Source organism: Dasypus novemcinctus, chromosome 7 (genome assembly GCF_030445035.2).
Source record: "Dasypus novemcinctus isolate mDasNov1 chromosome 7, mDasNov1.1.hap2, whole genome shotgun sequence".
NCBI classification, from domain to species: Eukaryota; Metazoa; Chordata; class Mammalia; order Cingulata; family Dasypodidae; genus Dasypus; species Dasypus novemcinctus.
Genome location: NC_080679.1, coordinates 82,704,448 through 82,723,888, shown reverse-complemented (window position 1 = coordinate 82,723,888; position 19,441 = coordinate 82,704,448). Strand labels below are relative to the sequence as shown.

At 33.2% G+C, this 19,441-nt stretch overlaps 1 protein-coding gene across 19 annotated transcripts in view; it reads right to left on the bottom strand.

Moving 5' to 3' along the window:
- The window catches only part of LOC101441329 (sodium channel protein type 1 subunit alpha), a 196,871-nt gene that overhangs the window by 15,584 nt on the left and 161,846 nt on the right, over positions 1-19,441 (bottom strand). For all 19 annotated transcript variants that reach the window (XM_071216321.1, XM_071216326.1, XM_071216317.1 and 16 more), the window contains 4 exons: positions 13,199-13,319; positions 11,376-11,530; positions 9,311-9,484; positions 6,527-6,649 (listed from right to left, as the gene is read on the bottom strand). In XM_071216321.1, coding sequence (XP_071072422.1) covers positions 6,527-6,649; positions 9,311-9,484; positions 11,376-11,530; positions 13,199-13,319 — 573 coding nt within the window. The remainder of the gene's footprint in view (positions 1-6,526; positions 6,650-9,310; positions 9,485-11,375; positions 11,531-13,198; positions 13,320-19,441) is intronic.

Here is a 19,441-nt window from a genome sequence, read left to right as displayed (position 1 = left end):
GTTGGACCAATATACTTTAAAGATAAATTAAAAATTCAGATGTATAAATATAAAAATATTATTAAAGACCTAATAAAATTCTGTCCTTAATTATTCATGCATTGCTATGACTAATAATCTTTGCATAAGAAGCAAGACAATTTAGCATTATGTATTTCATTAGATCATCACATCGTTTATTTCAAGCTCCAGTCATGTCAGTTGTTTCATTTACTGAGTTTAATTCAATAAGCTTACTTTAAATGAAACATAATAGAAATCAGTTTCTTGGGAAAATAAGAAAAGGAAGGATGCTATGCATAGTTCCCAAATCTGAGGTGATTACATCAAGTTCTGTACTAAGTTACCACCTACTTTTTTCTATAGAAACATGTTTCCCCCCATCTTTATTTTTCTGGACCACAAATTAAAAATCAGATTTTTCATATTTGGCAGCACTCTAGGGATGGCTGTCCCTGCTTCTTCCTCCATGGTTCCCACTGGAGCTGCATATAAGTAGTTTAAAGTGAAGATATGGAACAAGCTCTGAGATGCTCATAACAGGCATGTGATTCTTCAGTCTTGAATGTTAATAGCTAAGTTGGGTCTAACTGATTTAACTCTATTATTCTTGTTAATCTTATCCAAAGTAAAGAGTAAGCATCAAGTTATCTTATACCTGCCATTTTTATCTGCCAGTGTATTTAGAGATTGACTACATGGGTCAATCCCTTATGCTTCTGAGGCATGTTTAAGACTATAAAGAACTCTAAGATCTTCTGGGGTACGAAACAGTGTGCGAAATGGGTCAAAGGAAATAATAAAATCACTAGTGACAAAATGGGGGAATGAGCATGAAAAAATTAAATTGGATTGTGCTACTCAGGCAAACCAGATGATGAATGGTCTATGCAGTCTGTCAAATTGGCTGCCTGTACTGATAAAATCAAATGAACACTTATTTTATATTTCATTTTTAATATGAGATTACAACTAGATTTCCTTTGGATTCAAGGTTGAGAAAGCTGAAGTCAAAGTCTTATCTATTTCTCTCTTTTTCAGAACATTTTGGCTACCATCTAGTCTAAAAAAATTGCTTCTACTGTGTATAAGCAAATGATGCATATTAAAATTCATAGTGGATTCACAAAACCCAATTTAGAGTGTGAGCAAAACAGCGGTGACTTGAACTTGTTTCTTGAATTTCCTTCTGCATCGAACCTTAGATCTCATGTTTCTTCCTTCAAAGCTTTCTCAAGGCTATTTTTTTTTCCATTCTTGTGGCCACCACCCCAGTTGTGGTCCCTGTTACTTTGTGCTTGCACTATCAGTCTCCTGAATCTACCCTTCCTTCAATCCATGTAAGACAAATGACTCCTCTCCAAGTCCCACTTTGACAATACCAATTTCCTGCTTTAAAATTATTTAAGAGCCACCCACTGATTATCAAATATTTTCTTTACCTTGATATTTGAATCACTCTACAATCTACATTTCTAATTTTAACTTCATTTCAATCCAAATAATATAATTACCATGTGTTGAACATTCAGTTCCATAGAATTGAGATGCCATTATCTTTGAAATTCCTTGCTCAGTATATCTTTCTGAAATATTCTCATAACAAAGGCATTAGGTTCATCTAGCACTTCTTTCAGGGAGCCTACCTTCACATCCCAATTTAGCCTCCTAAATAAAGCTGAACCTTTCCTCCTTTAATTCAAGGATCGGCATTCTAGGGCTGTACAGCACCATGAAGATCGTTTAGTATTGTGTTCTCACATGATAAATGAGAAAAACGAGATTAAAATAGGTTAAGTTTAGAAAGGCTAGATAGAAATAGAATCTAGTGCACTTTCCACTCTCATTGTTGTTCCCACTTATCTGGTACCCACACTGCTCTATATTAGAACTAACTGTATTACTGTAATCCTGCAAGCTTTTAAAAATAATTTAGAATGAAAAAATATATTTCTCAATTTGTCAAGGCTTTTAACAAAGTGTCTTGAATATAAGAATATAAAAATTGTTGAATGAATGTGTGGAATCAATGAATGAATGAAGTAGCCATAACTAGCTTAGCCTTTATTAGTCAAAACACATTTTAAGTGTTATTTCTGAATATGGGACAAAATTAATTAAAGAGCTGAACATAAGAAAAAAGTTTTGTGTTAGGCAGGAAGTTGGAGAGGTTTACTATGGAACTGGGGATTTGCTATACATTAACAATGATGCTAATGATGGGATCTGTGATTCAAGCAAGCCTTCTCTAGCAGTGTATTTCAAAACATCACTTGCAATGTTGGCATAACTTTTGCCCTGGAAAATGTTATTTTTACTAATAAAAAAAACTTCATCTTGGAAAACATTCTGCATAGTATTGGGGAATTTACTACACAAAAGTGAAGTCATATTTAAGATTTCATTAAATTAGTCAATGAAGGATCATAGAAAGGATTGTCTTTTCCCCGAGAGCCCCAAGCTATTAATTGCTTCAGCAGAGAAAGAGGTGTATTAAGTCTTTTCGGTCTCTAGGGTACTGCAGTAATTATTTTCCATGTGGCAAAGGCACTTGAGAGAATAGGCCTGAATAAATTGTAAGAAACAGATCAGATTTCAGGCTGCATCAAGGGAAGGAACTATTCTAATGAATTAATATCAGAAGTTCCTCTTCTTACAAAGTTTTTCGGAAGTCATCAAATAGAAAGTCAGTAACCGAGCACAATCTGTAAAAGCTCACAGAACTTACAGAAATTATTTCTGCCCCTGGTTCATTATCCTCATGTTATCATGAAACCAACACTTTAATAAGGGATTGATAATAAATATGCAAATTAATGTTAGGAATTTTAATAATGGACAAATGTCTGCTTGTCTGAATGAATGCTCTTTGAACTTCAAATCAATACTATTCATGGATTATAATGCTTCTCTAGTAAAAATACAGAAAAACTATGTGATTAATAATAAAAAAGGAGGCAACCTAACATTGTTAACTTTCTGAGTATGGCCCAGAGTAGTAACATCTTTTCTAAATTTAAAGTCTTCATTTGTGTTGAAAGATTTAATTAATGTAATTATTTTGAAAAATATGATAGAGCAATTATCTAAATAAAACATAACTTTTTCTCCCCCTCAAAAGAATTCTCCTGATTGCACAATATCCCTAAATTTCATATATAAACAAAGTGCAGATTCATTTCTATTTATACTGTTATTATATGTTCTAAGATCATAGGACATTAGTTAGGAATGACTTATTCTAAACAGAATTTATGGATTAAATTCTGTTTTTTTAAAAAAGTTTCTAGATGGGTGTTTTGTAATGTATAATTCAAATAAATGAATGTTTTTATATAAAATTTTCCCATCTTAAAACTCAAATCACTTGTGCTCATTCAACTCTTTCTTAATATATTTTTGACATTACAGTTTGGAAATAACCCCTGTAAAAGTACACTTAACAAAACTTTAGAATGATCACACATTCAATTCCAGCCTTATGAATCCTGAAATATTGAACCCTAGCATCTATGCACACACATCAACAAGGAAAAAAATCAACTGCTCGTACTGAGACATCAAGTTTCAGGACCCAGACCAACAAACTAAAAGGCAAAGGTTAAATTGCCTCAAACAGAATCACTGACTTCCTGACTTAAAATTTTAACACAATCATCCTGCACAGAGGTCCCCCACCCTCACCAATGACATCAAATAATCTCCCCAGAAATGGATAACATTATATATATATACATATATATACATACATACATATACATATACATATATACATATCTAAATTATTTCCAGTGACATTTAATAGAGAAGTTGAGCATTGGGCTAAAATCCACAGAGGGTACATTCATAAAGGTTTTTTTTTTTTAATTTAAGACAATTGAAAGTGGGAAATTATAATTAAATAATAAATTGTCCCTACTGTGGTGCAATAGTACCCTTCCCATGCCCTCCCTCCCCCACTACACATAAGTCACAGTGAAAGGTTTAAAGGTAGCAAAAGGGGTAATACAGTACCCATAATAAAGGGTTGAGGGGAGGAACCAGCGCTCCACCCCATCCAAGTTGGAGCAAGATTATCCTATACAAAATAGAAATATATAGTTTGTTATTAGTTAGAAATCTAATATGACAGAACATTTGGTGTTACGTTTTGTATATGATGCTCTCTCTTTGTTTCCCTATCAATGGAGACTTGAGTTCTTTTGAAAAAGAAAGTATTTAAGATTTCCTAGATTAGGAAATTATAAATGCAAATTTAAGTACAAATTTTTATTTTACTCTAGATATTTACAGCATCAATTCACTCAGCTCATTTTACAAGTAGAAAAATTTGGACTGGAAATTTGAAATACAATAAATGTTTAAAAGCTGTCAGCCAGAAATGTGCATAAAACATGCCAAACACAAAGTGCAACGTGATGATAATTTATTTGTTACTTTCTAATTTCTTATCAAGCACTGTACAGCATGCTTTACTCTGTAATGTTGCATAAAAGCACATGCTTTGAAAAAGTGACAGAACAACAAAAATAAAATGAGTGCCTGATTTACGCTTTGACACAGCTATTGCAATATTGTGCTGCTAGGGAAAGAATTAAATGAGAATTTCTAAATATATTCATATCTCACTTCTCAATCATAATCATCATTAGTTTCTCATGCTCACATCATAAAACATCATCATCTATGATTATATTCTTGCAAAGTTGAAAAATCCAAACACCAGAAACACAAAAAATAGAATAAAAAATAAGGTTTTTTTTTTTGTCTCTACAGTGCCAAATAGGTTTTGAAGTGACAGGTCAGGCTAATGTAGTTTATGTTCTGCCATTAAGAAGCAGGGAGAAATTTTAAAAAATGTGACAATTTATATGATTAGTTTTATCATTTATCAGCACCCATAAGGAGTTTATATTTTTAAAACTCTAAGTTTCAAAAACTCATCTCTCTTTGTAATATAAAAAAATTAATAACTATGGGTAAGATTAATTCTGTAAAAATTAAACCACAAATAAGACCAATTTTGTTATGGAAACAAAGTGTTATATACGGCAACATATGACCATTTTATTCATTGATTTAAAAAACTTGCAAAAGGTCAAATCTGAAAGGTTTATAGAAGTTTCAAATATTTAGCAATGCTCCAATTTCAAAAGCTTTTAAAAATGTAATATGTTGATTCAGTTATAAAATTAATATCTATCTTTAGAACTGAAACAGTCTGAAATAAGAGAAAGTGGGATTTTAATTGGAAAATAAACTTAATTTTAACCTACCCTGGAGAGAATTTCTGATAATATTTTAGTGAAAACATGAGCATCTCTGTGAGAAATATAATAGAATTGTTTGCATTATATTCTGTTTGTTTCTGAGGAAAGCATTTTTATATAAAATAGGGAAATTGAAGACAAGTCTTAAGATCTTAAAAATGACATTTATATTAAAGTTTATTTTAGAAGGAAGCATAAGGTTATAAATAACCTACAGTACAAATGGAAGTTTACAATACAGCTTCTGTAAACTTAACTAAAACCTAGGCATGGAATCACACTTAATTCAGCAGTTTTGTTTCAATAAAAGAAAATTTGATTTTTTAAAAAGAATTTTAAAAACTTCTATATCATCTATAAAAGCACAGACAATAACACAAGTCAATAATGGCAAAATTTCTAACCTGTTAAGAATAATGGACAATGGTTTAATGTTTCATTAAAAGGAGGAATATAAAATTTTGTGTGATTTTGACAAATGAGGTTCAAGTTATGCTTAATTTACAGATTACATATGGCAATGAGTCCAAAATTATATTTTCTATTCTTTAGTTATAAGTGTCTTACTTTATTGTCATGAAACAAATGTGTGGATTTATATATAATTTTAAGTTACTATTAGTATTTATATAAATCAAGAAGAGTAACATAGTTACACAATTGAGGTTATACTAAATATAACATAAAAAATTTAAAATTTGATCAACAGTTTATGTCTACCCTTGAATATATTCAAATAATAAAAACCCTGGCATTTTAAGATTTCTTGAATATATTGAAATAACCCAAACTTTGGCATTATATAGACAAAAGTTTTGACAACTTTTTTTTCCTTTACACTTATACTTAGGCATATGTGCAATTCATATTATTTTCAACGAAACACATTAAGTACATTTAGATCATCAAAAATGAGAAGTAAATGACTTAGAATTTACTTTAATTATATTATTAAACCCAGTACTTTAATAGTGCACTGCTGTTTTGTATACTGGTTTGTAAGGAAACTCCCAAGAATGGATTAGTAAATTGTCATTCTAAGGAGCCCAGGGGAAAATGATATTAAATCATTTCAAAGGAGGCCTTAGGTCTCTTGCATATCACCTAGAAATAGATATGCAACAGATAAAAGGATAAAGTAGCAATTTTGCAAGGATTTGCCATTCCTTTAGCATGCATGGGATTTACATTTTTAACGTTTAATTTAATGTAATTTTGGCTATTAGCAATTCTTTAACTTCCTTCATTTTCCTTACCCTCATCCCTTCAAATCGTGATAAGGCTCTGAGAGGTCTCAGAGCTCTTAGTGTCCTGAGGGATTTGATGGCACCAAGTTCTGAGTAGCCCAAGGCATTCGCTGTTAAACTGACCAATGAAACCTGCACCCAAAATTAAATAAATAAATAAATAAATAAATAAATAAATAAATAAATAAATGGAAACTTAGTCATTCAATTTGTAGCTGTTATATAATACAACAAATAAAATTTTTGCTTGCAACTACACAAAGGATGAAATGTAGGACATTTTTAGGGAACTTTTAAAAATTTAAGAAAATAATTTCAGTTCAAAGCAAAGAAAGTAATTTTTTTTTCTTTTAAGTACTAGGGCGGGGATTGAACCTGGGACTTTGACCTCGTGTGTGGGAAGACACAAGGGCTCCCCTGAGTTGTCCCTTAGTTTTTTTTGCTTATTATTTGTTTTTGTTTTAGGAGACATTGAAACTGAACCCCAGACATCCCATTTGGGAAGGAGACGCTCAGCCACTTGAGCCACATTTGCTCCCAGAAAGTAATTTTTAAGACATTAGCTAAAAGCCAGTAAAAAAAAACCTTAAATATAATGCAATTTATTAATCATTTGCTAATTTATTAGTGGAGCACTTAGCAGGAAAGCTAAACCAAAAAATTAATTAAAAAAGAAAGAAATCCAGGCAGAAGAAAATGTCATTGGTTATCCTGCCTTAATTTTAATATTACTGTTGAATTTAGGACTTTGCCAATGGCTACATTAAAAAATACAAAAACTGCTGTTGTACCTGAAAAAACAAGAAACTTCAATCCAAAATCAGTATATCCAGCTAATTATAATTTATACTCTCAGAAATTAAAGTGCTTAAACAGTTTTGAAGATGGTTTGTTTCTTTGCCCTGCTAAGATCATGTGTTTTCAAAACCTTTTTAAAGCTTATTTTATGTAAACATGTTACTTAAAAAGAAATCCATCATGGAACTTCATCAAAAATTTTTATACTAATTTACAGCTTCTCCACAGTATCTGGCCCTAATTGGCCAATCAATATGTTACTTAAAAAGAAGTCCATCATGGAACTTCATCAAATTTTTTAATACTAATTTACGGCTTCTCCACAGTATCTGGCCCTAATTGGCCAATCAATAAATATTTACCACATATAAATGAATGAAAGTACTTCATTTGAATGGAGTACATATGATAGAAGAAAAGAAAACTTGGTATCTCATTCTACAAATAAGGAATTTATCAAAACTTCATATCTAAGCAGGGTTATAATTTATTTGGTTTGCAAGTGAATAGTACTGGATAATTTCATATGCACTGTATACTATTCTTGCAACATTTTCTATTTTTAAGTATATTTAAGTTGCCTTGTATGTAACATACTTTTTACAGTATTTGAGCTGTGCTGTAGTTATTTTTGTCTTTTGTAGAGTGACACATTCTCATGAAACAATTAAAAAGCATGTTGAAAAAGAAAAGATTATTAAACTATAAAATTCTCTTTAGAGTTAATTTTTTAAAAATATTTCAGAAGTGGCTATTAAAAATCAACTTTTAATAATAAGTAAACTAAATTCCTTCCACTAAAAAGCCCAGATATACAATAAGCATAATAAAAGAAAGCAGAGCTCAGGAAGTTTCAACAGGTTAAATTATATTTAGATTTAAAATATAATGTAAAAATCACAAGGGACTGAAGTATAATTTCTAACGCTTGAAATCTCAACATAGAGGCTTTTTTCTTTTATGATGTAATAAAATAATTATTCTTTTTTTTCCCCCTCAATTCACTCATTTCAGATTAACCTCATTAAGTTTCCCAAGCAGCTTTGGCTTTGACTTTGTTCAGAATGAAGAGATAAAATATACGCATGGCTCTTAGCTATAGAAACACTTTCCAGGAGAAACTGACATAGTCCTGCTGGATAACTATTCTTTTGAGATAAAATTGTTGGCTATAAATACTGCGATAGATGTTTTTCCAAAGCTAAAAGTATGTCAGATCAATACTACAAAACATGTGTTTAACTATAATAAATCTCAAAGGCAGCAACTGTTTTAGGGTAAATGGAGTATTAGTCATTGGGTATACAAATTCTAGGAAGAACTCTTTGGCTATAAGCCAGGCTTGGTGCAATTCTAGTCTAGATTCCAGGGAAACTCATGCTCCCGCAAGAAGTAAAGGTGACTTTCACTACCCTCTGGCACACCTTACTTTTTAGAAATGGGATTATATACTCTTTAAAAACATTGATTAGCGCAAAGACAATTTTAAAAAATATGACAGTTCCCACCCTTATCAATGTTTACTGAGTACCTTTAATACTGTGTTTTAAAATCAGCATTTTTAGAGCTGGGGTTAAGTGTCAAGTAACTTACTCAATGACACACACTCAGGTAGTGGCAAGGATGGGTTTCAAATTTCCCAAACATGCCTTTTAAGTTCCACATTTCACCACTTTCACTACAAACTGATTTTTAAGAACTTTTCCTTTTAGTAACATGTACAACTCAAAATTTCCCATTTTAACCACTTTGTACAATTCCATTGTATAAAGGCTGTGGATTTTTTGTTTTTTGTTAAGCTTTTTATCCTAGATAAATCAGTACTAAATTAGCTAATTTCTTCCCAAAACTACACCATCGGTGAGTGAGTTTAGTGTCTGTTAAGTAGCATGCCTATCAAAACAACAGAGTGGTCTACGATTCTCTGTTTTAGAACTAGCATAAAAATAAGACAAACTACCTTTAATGGAAGACAGAAATATGGAAAATACCTACGTCAACAATTAAGAAGTCCAGCCAGCACCAGGCATTGGTGAAATAAGTTTGATAGCCATATGCTACCCATTTTAGAAGCATTTCCAGAATGAAAATGTAAGTGAAAACCTTGTCAGCATATTCCAACATGGTCTTAATTGTCTTTCGTTGATCAATATATATATCTTCAAAGGCCTACAGGGAAAAAGTTACACATTTTCGCTTTCAAAAACTATTACAGTATCTGAGCTAAAAATTATATATAGCATTCCATTGGAATAAGTGAGCAGAAAAACAATAGACATTGCTGTTCTTTTTTTCCTCTCAAAAGTCTTTTAATTATTCAATTGGGTGGAAAGCTAGCTATACTCTCTATTACTAGAATAGCCAGAAGAAAGAAGTGAAGGCATAATTCCAATGAATTCATTTGACTTGTTCAGGAAATAGCTCTTAATGTCATAGCCTGATGCCAACTCCCCAGCTCAAAGTTATTCCTTTTGTTTTGTTTCTTTTGCTTCCTCCTGTTTTTATTTATTTATTTTGCCACAGATAAGAGGCTGAAGAAATAAAAAGTGAAGGCTGATATTTCATAAAGGAGATATTGTAATTAATCATCACATTGCCCAATTCTATTAAATATATGGGATCATCTGCCCCATGTTTGCCTCTTAATTTGACTGATAGCTAATATTTTTCAGAGAAATGATGTAACAATGATGATAAAATGAAATTATTTCTTGATTAGACCACAATACATTTTCTTCTAATATGAAGCTCTCTCTAGTTTACATATTAGCATACATTCATTTCATTTCAAACACTATTCTTGTTTAAAGTGGATTGTGGAGAAAATTTATTTCATCAGGGAAAATATAAAATATCAAATATAGGCCTGTGTTAGAATTACAAACTTAATTTAATGAAACTTGGTAATTGTGTTTCAATCAGACAAATGCTATCTAGCTAGCAAGCTACTTACTTTATGGCTTACGTATTCAATTTGTGTCAGTGTTTTTATAAAATTCCATCTATATGTTATATTTTATATTTTTGTAAATGATTGTCATATAAATATAAATTGATTCTGCTGAAATGAACACCTTCTTATAAAAGGAAACCAACCCCTAAATGAATCACTTAGGCATGCTGCCCATCATTCATATTTCCTTAGTAGCAAGAAAGTAGTGAGTACAATTTGAAAGATAAGGAGAAATGGTCTCTAAGGAATTACTGAACATCTTATAAAGTGAGAGTAATACCATTTAAAAACAAAATTCATAGAACCCAGAGCATATATATTCCCACTCACTGGACTTCCATTAACTACAATGTAGTTGCCATTCTTATTTTCTTATTAAAATATGAGTAAATGAATATTCATATTCCTTAGGTTATAATAAACAAGTTGGACGATCAAATTTTCTGGGCTACTTAATGATATAAATTAATAAATAGCTTATTTGATATGTACATTTACATATTAAAAGTAATCCAGAAATATATAGTTACACATTAAGTTTATAGTCTGGAAGATAAGAGGTGGGGTAATTAAAAATGGGATGGGGGAAGTGGACTTGGCCCAGTGGTTAGGGCATCTGCCTACCACATGGGGGGTCCACAGTTCAAACCCTGGGCCTCCTTGACCCATGTGGAGCTGGCCCATGCACAGTGCTGATGTGTGCAAGGAGTGCCCTGTCACACAGGGGTGTCCCCGGCTAGCGGAGCCCCAGGTGCAAGGAGTGCGTCCTGTAAGGAGAGCCGCCCAGTGCAAAACAAAGTGCAGCCTGTCCAGAAATGGCGCCGCACACATGGAGAGCTGACACAAGATGACGCAATAAAAAGAAACACAGATTCCCGGTGCCGCTGATAAGGATAGAAGTGGTCACAGAAGAACACACAGTGAATGGACACAGAGAGCAGACAACTGGGGGGGTGGGGGGGTGGGAAGGGGAGAGAAATAAAAAATAAATCTTAAAAAAAAATTGGATTGGATACCTAGACAATGAAACAGAAATGATAAAAAATCATCAGTATCAGAAGATTTTAAAAATTTGTATTGTTGCACTTTTGCGTACTATCCACTCACCAGAGCACCACTACTAAGGAGAATCATGAAAACAATGAAGGTCTCAAACCAGTTATGTTCAACAATCCTGAAACATGTTCTTCGCAGGTTCCACCACTGTTTTCCTCTCCCTTCTTCCACACTGATTTGACAACATTTGAATCTTTGTACGCAGCCTACAAGTATAATGTCAAACAGGAATAGGTAAAATAACTTCTGCTATCTCAATAACATCCTTTGTATGTCTCTGATACATTTTTTTTTTTTTTTACTGCTATCACTTTCTCTACCTGGGCTATAATATAAGTCTCTAAGTCCACAGTAGTAAGAACACAATTAATTAGCTGGGCAAATGGAGAAAATGATTCAAGCTCTTTAAGTGATTCCATGGTTAATAATATCTGCTTTTGCTGCTTCAAAGTGGTGTTGACCAAGAAAGAATTTTGGAAACAGTAAAGTACAAGTAAATGTAAAGTAGCTTTCACCTGTTTTATATCATCCTATTACATTCAGGTGAAGCCACTCTAGAAAAGGGTTTCAAAATGGGAATTAACAAAAATAAACAGATATCCCTTTAAAAGATGATAGAGAGTAATAATGCAGACCCCTTGCAACAATGTTGGATTGTTTACTATATAGGTTTGCTTGTAGTGCTTCTACAAGCCTATATAATTTTCAAAATTAATTTAGCCCACTAAAATGTTTTGCATTGACCTACTTTTATTTGTTATTTCTTTCCTCATACTGCTTTCCCTCATTCTGATATCAGAATTAAATTGACAGGCATATGTGAGTACCTTTGTAAAACAAACAAAAAAACAAAAACCTTTCTCCTGAGAACTTTATTTTCAGGTTTCAAGAAAATACATAAACACAGGAAAGTGGCTCCTTCAAACCCTCAACCCCACCTCAAGTGAAAAAAGGCAGGCGTGATGGAAGAAAGGGGAGAAAGAAAAAGAAAGGGAAAGAAAGGAGAGGGAAGGGGATGGGAAGGAAGTAGAGAGAAGAGGAGAGGAAAGAATGAGGTTGGTAATGATATATATGACAGTTCTAAAGAGAAAGAGTTATAAGACAATATATTATTAACTATCAAGTGAATTATGTGAGTATATTTGTTTTAGGTATTTAGAGGTATAATGAGCTCTTTTACATTATGGTCAGATGAAGGCAGAAAGACTTTGAATGATGTGTGTAATTTATATAGGATATAGAGGAAAATGCCTTTGAGGAAGAGAACATAAAATAGGGAACATGCAAATATATTCATATCTCCAAAACTCAAATTTCCAGGAAAATCAGACCAAGGAGAATACCAGGCATGGAAAAAATGTATCTGTCATATCTACTGCCTATGTTTTACCTGGCTCCACTAGCTACTGCAGAGGCACCAGGTATCAAGGCAGTGCTTATTTCCTATTTGACCCAACAATCATTGGAAAATGAAGTTCATAAGAAACAGAGGAGAGCATTTGCCATTCACTTAGTTTTAATAGTCAGAAAGCTGCTTTCAAGGAGAATTCTGTGTATAAGAACTCTGACTAGTTTTTAAGATGCCAACTTATTGTAATATCATTATTTTATTTTAAAAATTAATCACTAGTTTTGATCACATTACAATGACATTCTTCTCCATGTTCATGATCCCTTACATGTGATGGGCAGAGACAACCAAAGCGAAACACTAGATTTTAAACCCTTCTGGTCTGATAACATGTCAGAGAGAAGTGAAATAGAAGTGAAATAGATAAGCAAAGCTCCATTGGGTTCTGGGGTGATCCTTTCTGAGTAATCAAAAGTAAAAAAGTTGCACTCTCTAGATGGGAAACCAACATGATTTTCATTACCTTCAGTGAAACAGGCTTCAGGTTCAAGGGTTTCTTCAGGTTCCACTACAGGCTGTTCTTCTGCAGGTGCACCGATGTCTACAGTGCTGCCTTCAGATGAGCTGCTGCTCTCATTAAGCTTCTGGATTAAGGACATATGATAAGGACATAATAAAGAGCAAATCACTTCAATTTTGATAACTAATAAATGATCTAGAAAGAAAAGATTGGTACCATGAACCTATTTTGGATTCTTCTTTGAGATGCTCTAGGCTTTAAATTTAGTGCAAAAGACAAATTGAATAAAACAGGAAATGAGGAAATCATTGTCTATTTGAACTTTTTCACCATAATTCACAATGTAGGTATGAAATCAGATTGCCATGTTATAAAGCTACAAATGTCTATCAGCAACATATGTGAAGCAAACCATTGTCCCGTGAATCAGGAAAGTGAATGAGGGAAGGAGAGGGAGAAGGGAAGGGAGAGACAGAAAGAATGCCTAGGAGAAAATGTCATTAGGTTATTCTGCATTTTATTGTTTGACTTCATATGTTTCTTTAACAATTTCTTACCTGTGAACAAATATCAGCTGATGTTTCATTCACATTACTAATATTCATTAGGGTGTGTAGAAGTCTTTATTTTAAATGTTAATACTTGTATATTCATTGTCCTTTTTGAAAGAAGTATTTATAGAAATGCAATAGGTGAAAAAAGTATATCAATAAACAAGTAACCTTAGGCATATTAAATAATTTCCATTTCCAGCAAATATTTTAAAACCTGAAGTGTTGTAAGCTGAGATAAATAAATAATGTGTGGGAGAACTGTTTCCGTCAACAAATAATGGTTATATTAATGTGCTCTGTGAAGCCAGAGGGAGGAAATCCAGTTTAAAAACAACAGCAATAATAATTTCCCTTATATTTTGGCAATACTAATGGAGCACACATTTCTTTTCCTAGAGTTCTCAGGAGACAAAGATGGCAGAAATAATATAAAATATAAACCTGCCCACTAATATAAGAAAAAATCCTGAATTTTCTCCCCCAAAACCAGCAAACTGGTTGCTAAAGTTTTGGTGAGAGTAATTCATTCACTCAGTAATTCATTCAACTAATATTTATTGAACACCAACTATGTGCTAGGTGCTGACAAATAATTGGTAAACAAAAATACCTGGGGTGCTTGCCCTTATTGGGTTTTCAAATCTAGCATAATGCTTTCCAAACTTTAGGCTTATATTAACCACCTAATAGATATCCAAAAGCACACACCAACTAAACGTTCAACCTGTTATCAGAATATTTTAAATAATAAAAGTGAAACAATATATTAAAACTATTGAGAATGTCATATAGGTGAGAAAATTGATACTTTAGGGAAAAGTTTACTGAATTATTTGTATTTGCTCATAAGTCTGGACCCATATCCAATTGCTTTCTTCCCTCACTTTTAATTTCTTATAAAACAGAAAAATCTTAATCACATGTCATCAGGGTAGTGCTGTCACAGTCCTGAATATTCATATTGAAAATGGTTTCAGAAATTACAGAAGATTTCTCAATGAATTCTAATTTCAACATTTTTAACAAATATTAAATTTTCCTGAATTTTATATCAAAAGCTAGTAGGTTGAATGTTCCACATGGGGTATAGTAGCAAATAGTTCTTAATCTTCTCTTTGGTTGTATTTGGCCTTGAAAGTATGTCTCAGCATTTGTATCCAATTAAAAACATACCCAGGAATAAGTAATTGCTTTCCTTCTCTGAGGAAGAAAATTACAAAATGTTGGGATTGATTCAAAATCTCAATCAAATTCTTTATATCATGACCTACTCTTCTGACGAAATTCTGGTAACATCTCAACATTAAAGGTAGAGATTCAGAATTCTGCCCTCAAGTGGTAGGCTTAGGTTGAGAAATGCCACTTCAACAAGCTACTTAAAATCATAGAAATAGCCTTTATTGACATTATCAGTGTCATGAGAGCAATTCATTCCATATTTTATAAAATCCATATGAGCAACATTTCATCATCCCCATTTCATCTTGTGTTAACTGTGAAAAAGCAGCCTTGTGCAAGATAACCAATCATTACCTAACCATCAGTAATTGGGACTTGAGAAGTTTAACAACTTTGTTTTCTTCAACACTAATTAAGAACCAGAAAGAACGGTTTTCCTGTGAATAAATGTGCATATGGAGTAGCATTTTGATGCAAAGAGTTAATTTCAACAGGAAATCTTCCTTGCTGTATACATAGTTGTTACCTTTTCGATCTGTTCCCAACATATCCTTTCTAGTCTACATCAGGGTTCACAACATGAGTTTACTAGAAAAGAAATCTCTTCATCTATAGTATGGGTTTTCAGTGATAACCAGAAAAATTATTTGAGCAATTCATCCTCATGTATGAGCCACACATAAAGGACTCATTGTCTGCATGCAAGTATTTCATCGAACTGTAAGGTGAAATAGATCCTAGCAAGAACATATACTTAATAATTACTTCTCCTCATTTATGCTACTTGCAATAACAATGCCATTTAATAAAATATTTCCAATAACTAAATTTCCTTTCTTGCCAAACATATTTAATTATGAGCGCTAACTTTAATTATACACACGAAGTATTGATTTCAATCTAAATGAAAATAATTATTAATTTAAAGCAGCAAATCATTATTTTTTACTTATTCTAAAAAAAGACTTATCTCAGTAGTCACTACTTTATTTCAAAACTACTTGAACCAAAAAGACTTCCTGCTACTTGTTGGGGATTGAATTAGGCATGCTAAAAAGACATGTTCCAGTCGTAACCTGTAGTACTGTGGGTGTGAATTCATTAGTAAATAGGACCTCTGAAGGTATTATTATTGGTTAATTTGTGGCCTCATCTGTGAATAGGATGTTCAAGTTGCCTATTTAGATGAGGCCAAATTGAATCAGGCTTCGCCTTAATCCATATGATTGCAGTTCTTACAAGCAAAGGAAATTCGGACAGTCAGACAGTGAAAGCCAGAAGTCAGTGATACTCAGAGGAGCAAACACAAGGAGACATTGCAAGCCCTGCCGGTATCTCCCTTGACGTTGGACTTTTAGCCTCCAAATCTGTGAGACAATAAAATTCCATTGGTTAAGCCAACCCATTGTGTGGTATTTGTCAGAGCAGTTTTGGCAAACTAAGACACTAGTTTTTGATAAATTTTCATAGAAATGCATTCTCTGAAGAAGGCAAAGAGATCAACAATTCAATAAGAGTCAATTTTCAGATACTCATCTTATTTCCTCTGTCAAAATTTCTTTTAGGCTGCTTATATAAGACCCTCACTTGTACAGAATTACTTTTTATCAGCACATGCAGACTACATTTTTTCCTTATCACTAGAGTCTAATTCACAAGGATGACCTGAGTTCTAGAGTTTATATTTGTTAATCCTATTTTGTCCCTTTTAGTTATTGAACTAACTTTTTTTGCATGACAAAGTCTTTACTTTTAAATGATTACCAGTACATTAAGTAACAACATGCAGTAAGTTCTTGAATTCTACCTAGTCATTTTTATTAAAAGAAACTAAAAGCAACTTAAACGATTATTCTAGTATTCATTATTTCTAAGTCTTAGCCATAAAGGACTACTTTAAGGCTGGCTGCTGCTCCACAAAGGTTACAAACAACTATTTACTACTTTTTCATAGGTAAAGTCCCTGGCCTTTAAGAAAGCCTTAGGGAAATGAAATATTTAACTTCTTTCTTTCTTCAAATAAGTAGTTAATGGTACTAGATATAAGAAAGAAAAAGTCAATATTGCCACATATGTAACTTGAACAAAATGGCAAAGAAAAACAGACACATAAACCCTTTGAATTTATAAGAAATTGGAGGTAAAAAGATGAAATTCTTTGGATAAGCTCTAAGTTTGTATAAAGAAGCTAGTTTTGCTACTTGCCAAAAAGTGGAAGGATTTACTACATAATATACAGAAGTAAGTTAATGCCTTTCCCCAAGAATATAACTCTAGCTTTGCCAAACTTCACATTCCATGTGAGGGCATTAAAATGCCAATCCATGGACCAGGCAGTCCTTCTCCCCTACCCATTTATGCGGTAGTTTTCATGGATTTCTGGCCATGTCACAGAAAAGGCCAAGAGGTTATCCGGAACGTCATCCCTGTTCTGCTGGAAGTAGGTCTGGAGGATGGTCATCTTCTTCTAGGTCTCCTTCTCCACTTCAGTGCTGCAACTGCCGTGGGATTCCACAGCCACAGCTTCCTCGGCCTTGAAACTCCTCCTCCCTCTGCAGGAGGTACTGTTCACTTTCAGCCTGACTTGCTCTAGCTGCTTCAGCCTCTGGTTCTTTTGCTTGCCAGCCTCGGATTCAATAGCTGCTCATTGCCCTGCGACTGAGAAGCCATGGCGGCAGCGATAAACTAATTTTGAGTATTGAGGATATCACACAAGAGAACAGCAACACCAAAAATGCAAATTTTTCAATATAAACATGTACACACATACTCAGCCCTATTTACTAAATGTTAATATGGTAGAAGTAAACTTACTTCTACCACCCTTGTACATGAGCAGCTCCTAAGAATGTCTTGAATATTAAGAGCATAAGTGTATTAGTCAGCCAAAGGGATGCTGATGCAAAATACCGGAAATCTGTTGGCTTTTATAAAGGGTATTTCTTTGGGGTAGGAGCTTACAGTTACCAGGCCATAAAGCATAAGTTACTTCCCTCACCAAAGTCTGTTGCCATGTGATGGAGCAAGATGGTTGTGGTGGGTCAAGAGGTCAGGCTTCCTGGGTTCCTCTCTTCCTGGGGCTTGTTTCTCTCTGGGCTCAGCTGTGATGGAGCAAGATGGTTGTGGTAGGTCAAGAGTTCAGGCTTCCTGGGTTCCTCTCTTCCCGGGGCTTGTTTCTCTCTGGGCTCAGCTACTGTGGTCTCTCCACAAGGCCAGCTGTAGACTATCAGGTGAACAGCTTCTCTCTTTTCCCAGGGACTCTGCTGTGTCCAATTGAACATTCTCTCCTTCCTCACATATCTGCTTCTCTATGTGTTTACTTCCCAGGTACCAGGATCAAAGCTCCAAACTTCCTTCTCTGCAGTGCAGTTTTCTCTGTGTGTCCTGGCCCACTAAGGGGGTGGGGATGCAATATCCTACTATTTAATGAAGGAAAAGTGAAACCTCTGAATCCAATATAATCTAATATGCCCTGAAGGATAGACTAGTTACAAACATAATCCAATATCTTTTTTTGGAATTCATAAACAATTCCAAGCTGCTATAATAAGATTTTGTGAATTCTAAATTGGTTTGAATTTAAAATATCTTAATTATTTGTGAATAAATGACTTCTTTGCTATTCCTTGAGGACTACTTTATAGGTAAACAGGGACCACAAGTGGGCTGTTAATTCAGGAAGTTGGTGAATGATGTTACTTCTCCTAATTAGAAAATATTAATGGCAAAACCTCTATACAACCACACTGTTTCTGAACAAAACAAACAGTAGGCTCACAACTTACAATTCTTTCACCATTTCAAATGTGAAAATAATCTGTAGAAAAAATATCAACATGAGCCCAACAAATGAAGAGCATCTACAATTCAACTTTGCAGTGGAAATCAAAAGACAAAAAATAAAACTCACCGATTGACACATTGGTGGGAGATGGAATGTAGGATGATAAGGGGTAGATGATGCTGGATGTATGTAGAATGTTTAATAAGGTCATATGTAAATATGTGGTAACAGTTGAACTTGATGGTAATATATTAAATTGAATGTAAACAACACTGTACATTTATGGATGTAATTGTTGCTGAAATGAATAGACTAAAGAGATTAATGTCAGTTGGAGGACAGCTGGAGGATAACATAGGGAATGTATAACAATGATTTTGGCAGTAGATGAGGATTGTGGTTAATGATATAAATACAAGGATATTCTGCTACAAGGTGTTACGAATATGGTGTTACACGGGAAAATATAACTAATGTGATTTATAGACTGTAGTTAACAATATTATAATGTTTTTGTAGCAAAAGGAAAGTTGGTACTATATTAATGCTAAAAGTCAAAAAAAGGATATGGGGTTTATTTTTGTGAGATATGAATATGATTAAGCACTTTCTCTCTTCATTTTTTTCATTAATAAGGAGACCATTAAAAGTCTATAGGCTAAAATGTAAACCATAATGTAAAATATAAGATAACTAAAAATTTAGAAAATTGAATAGTCTAAAATATAA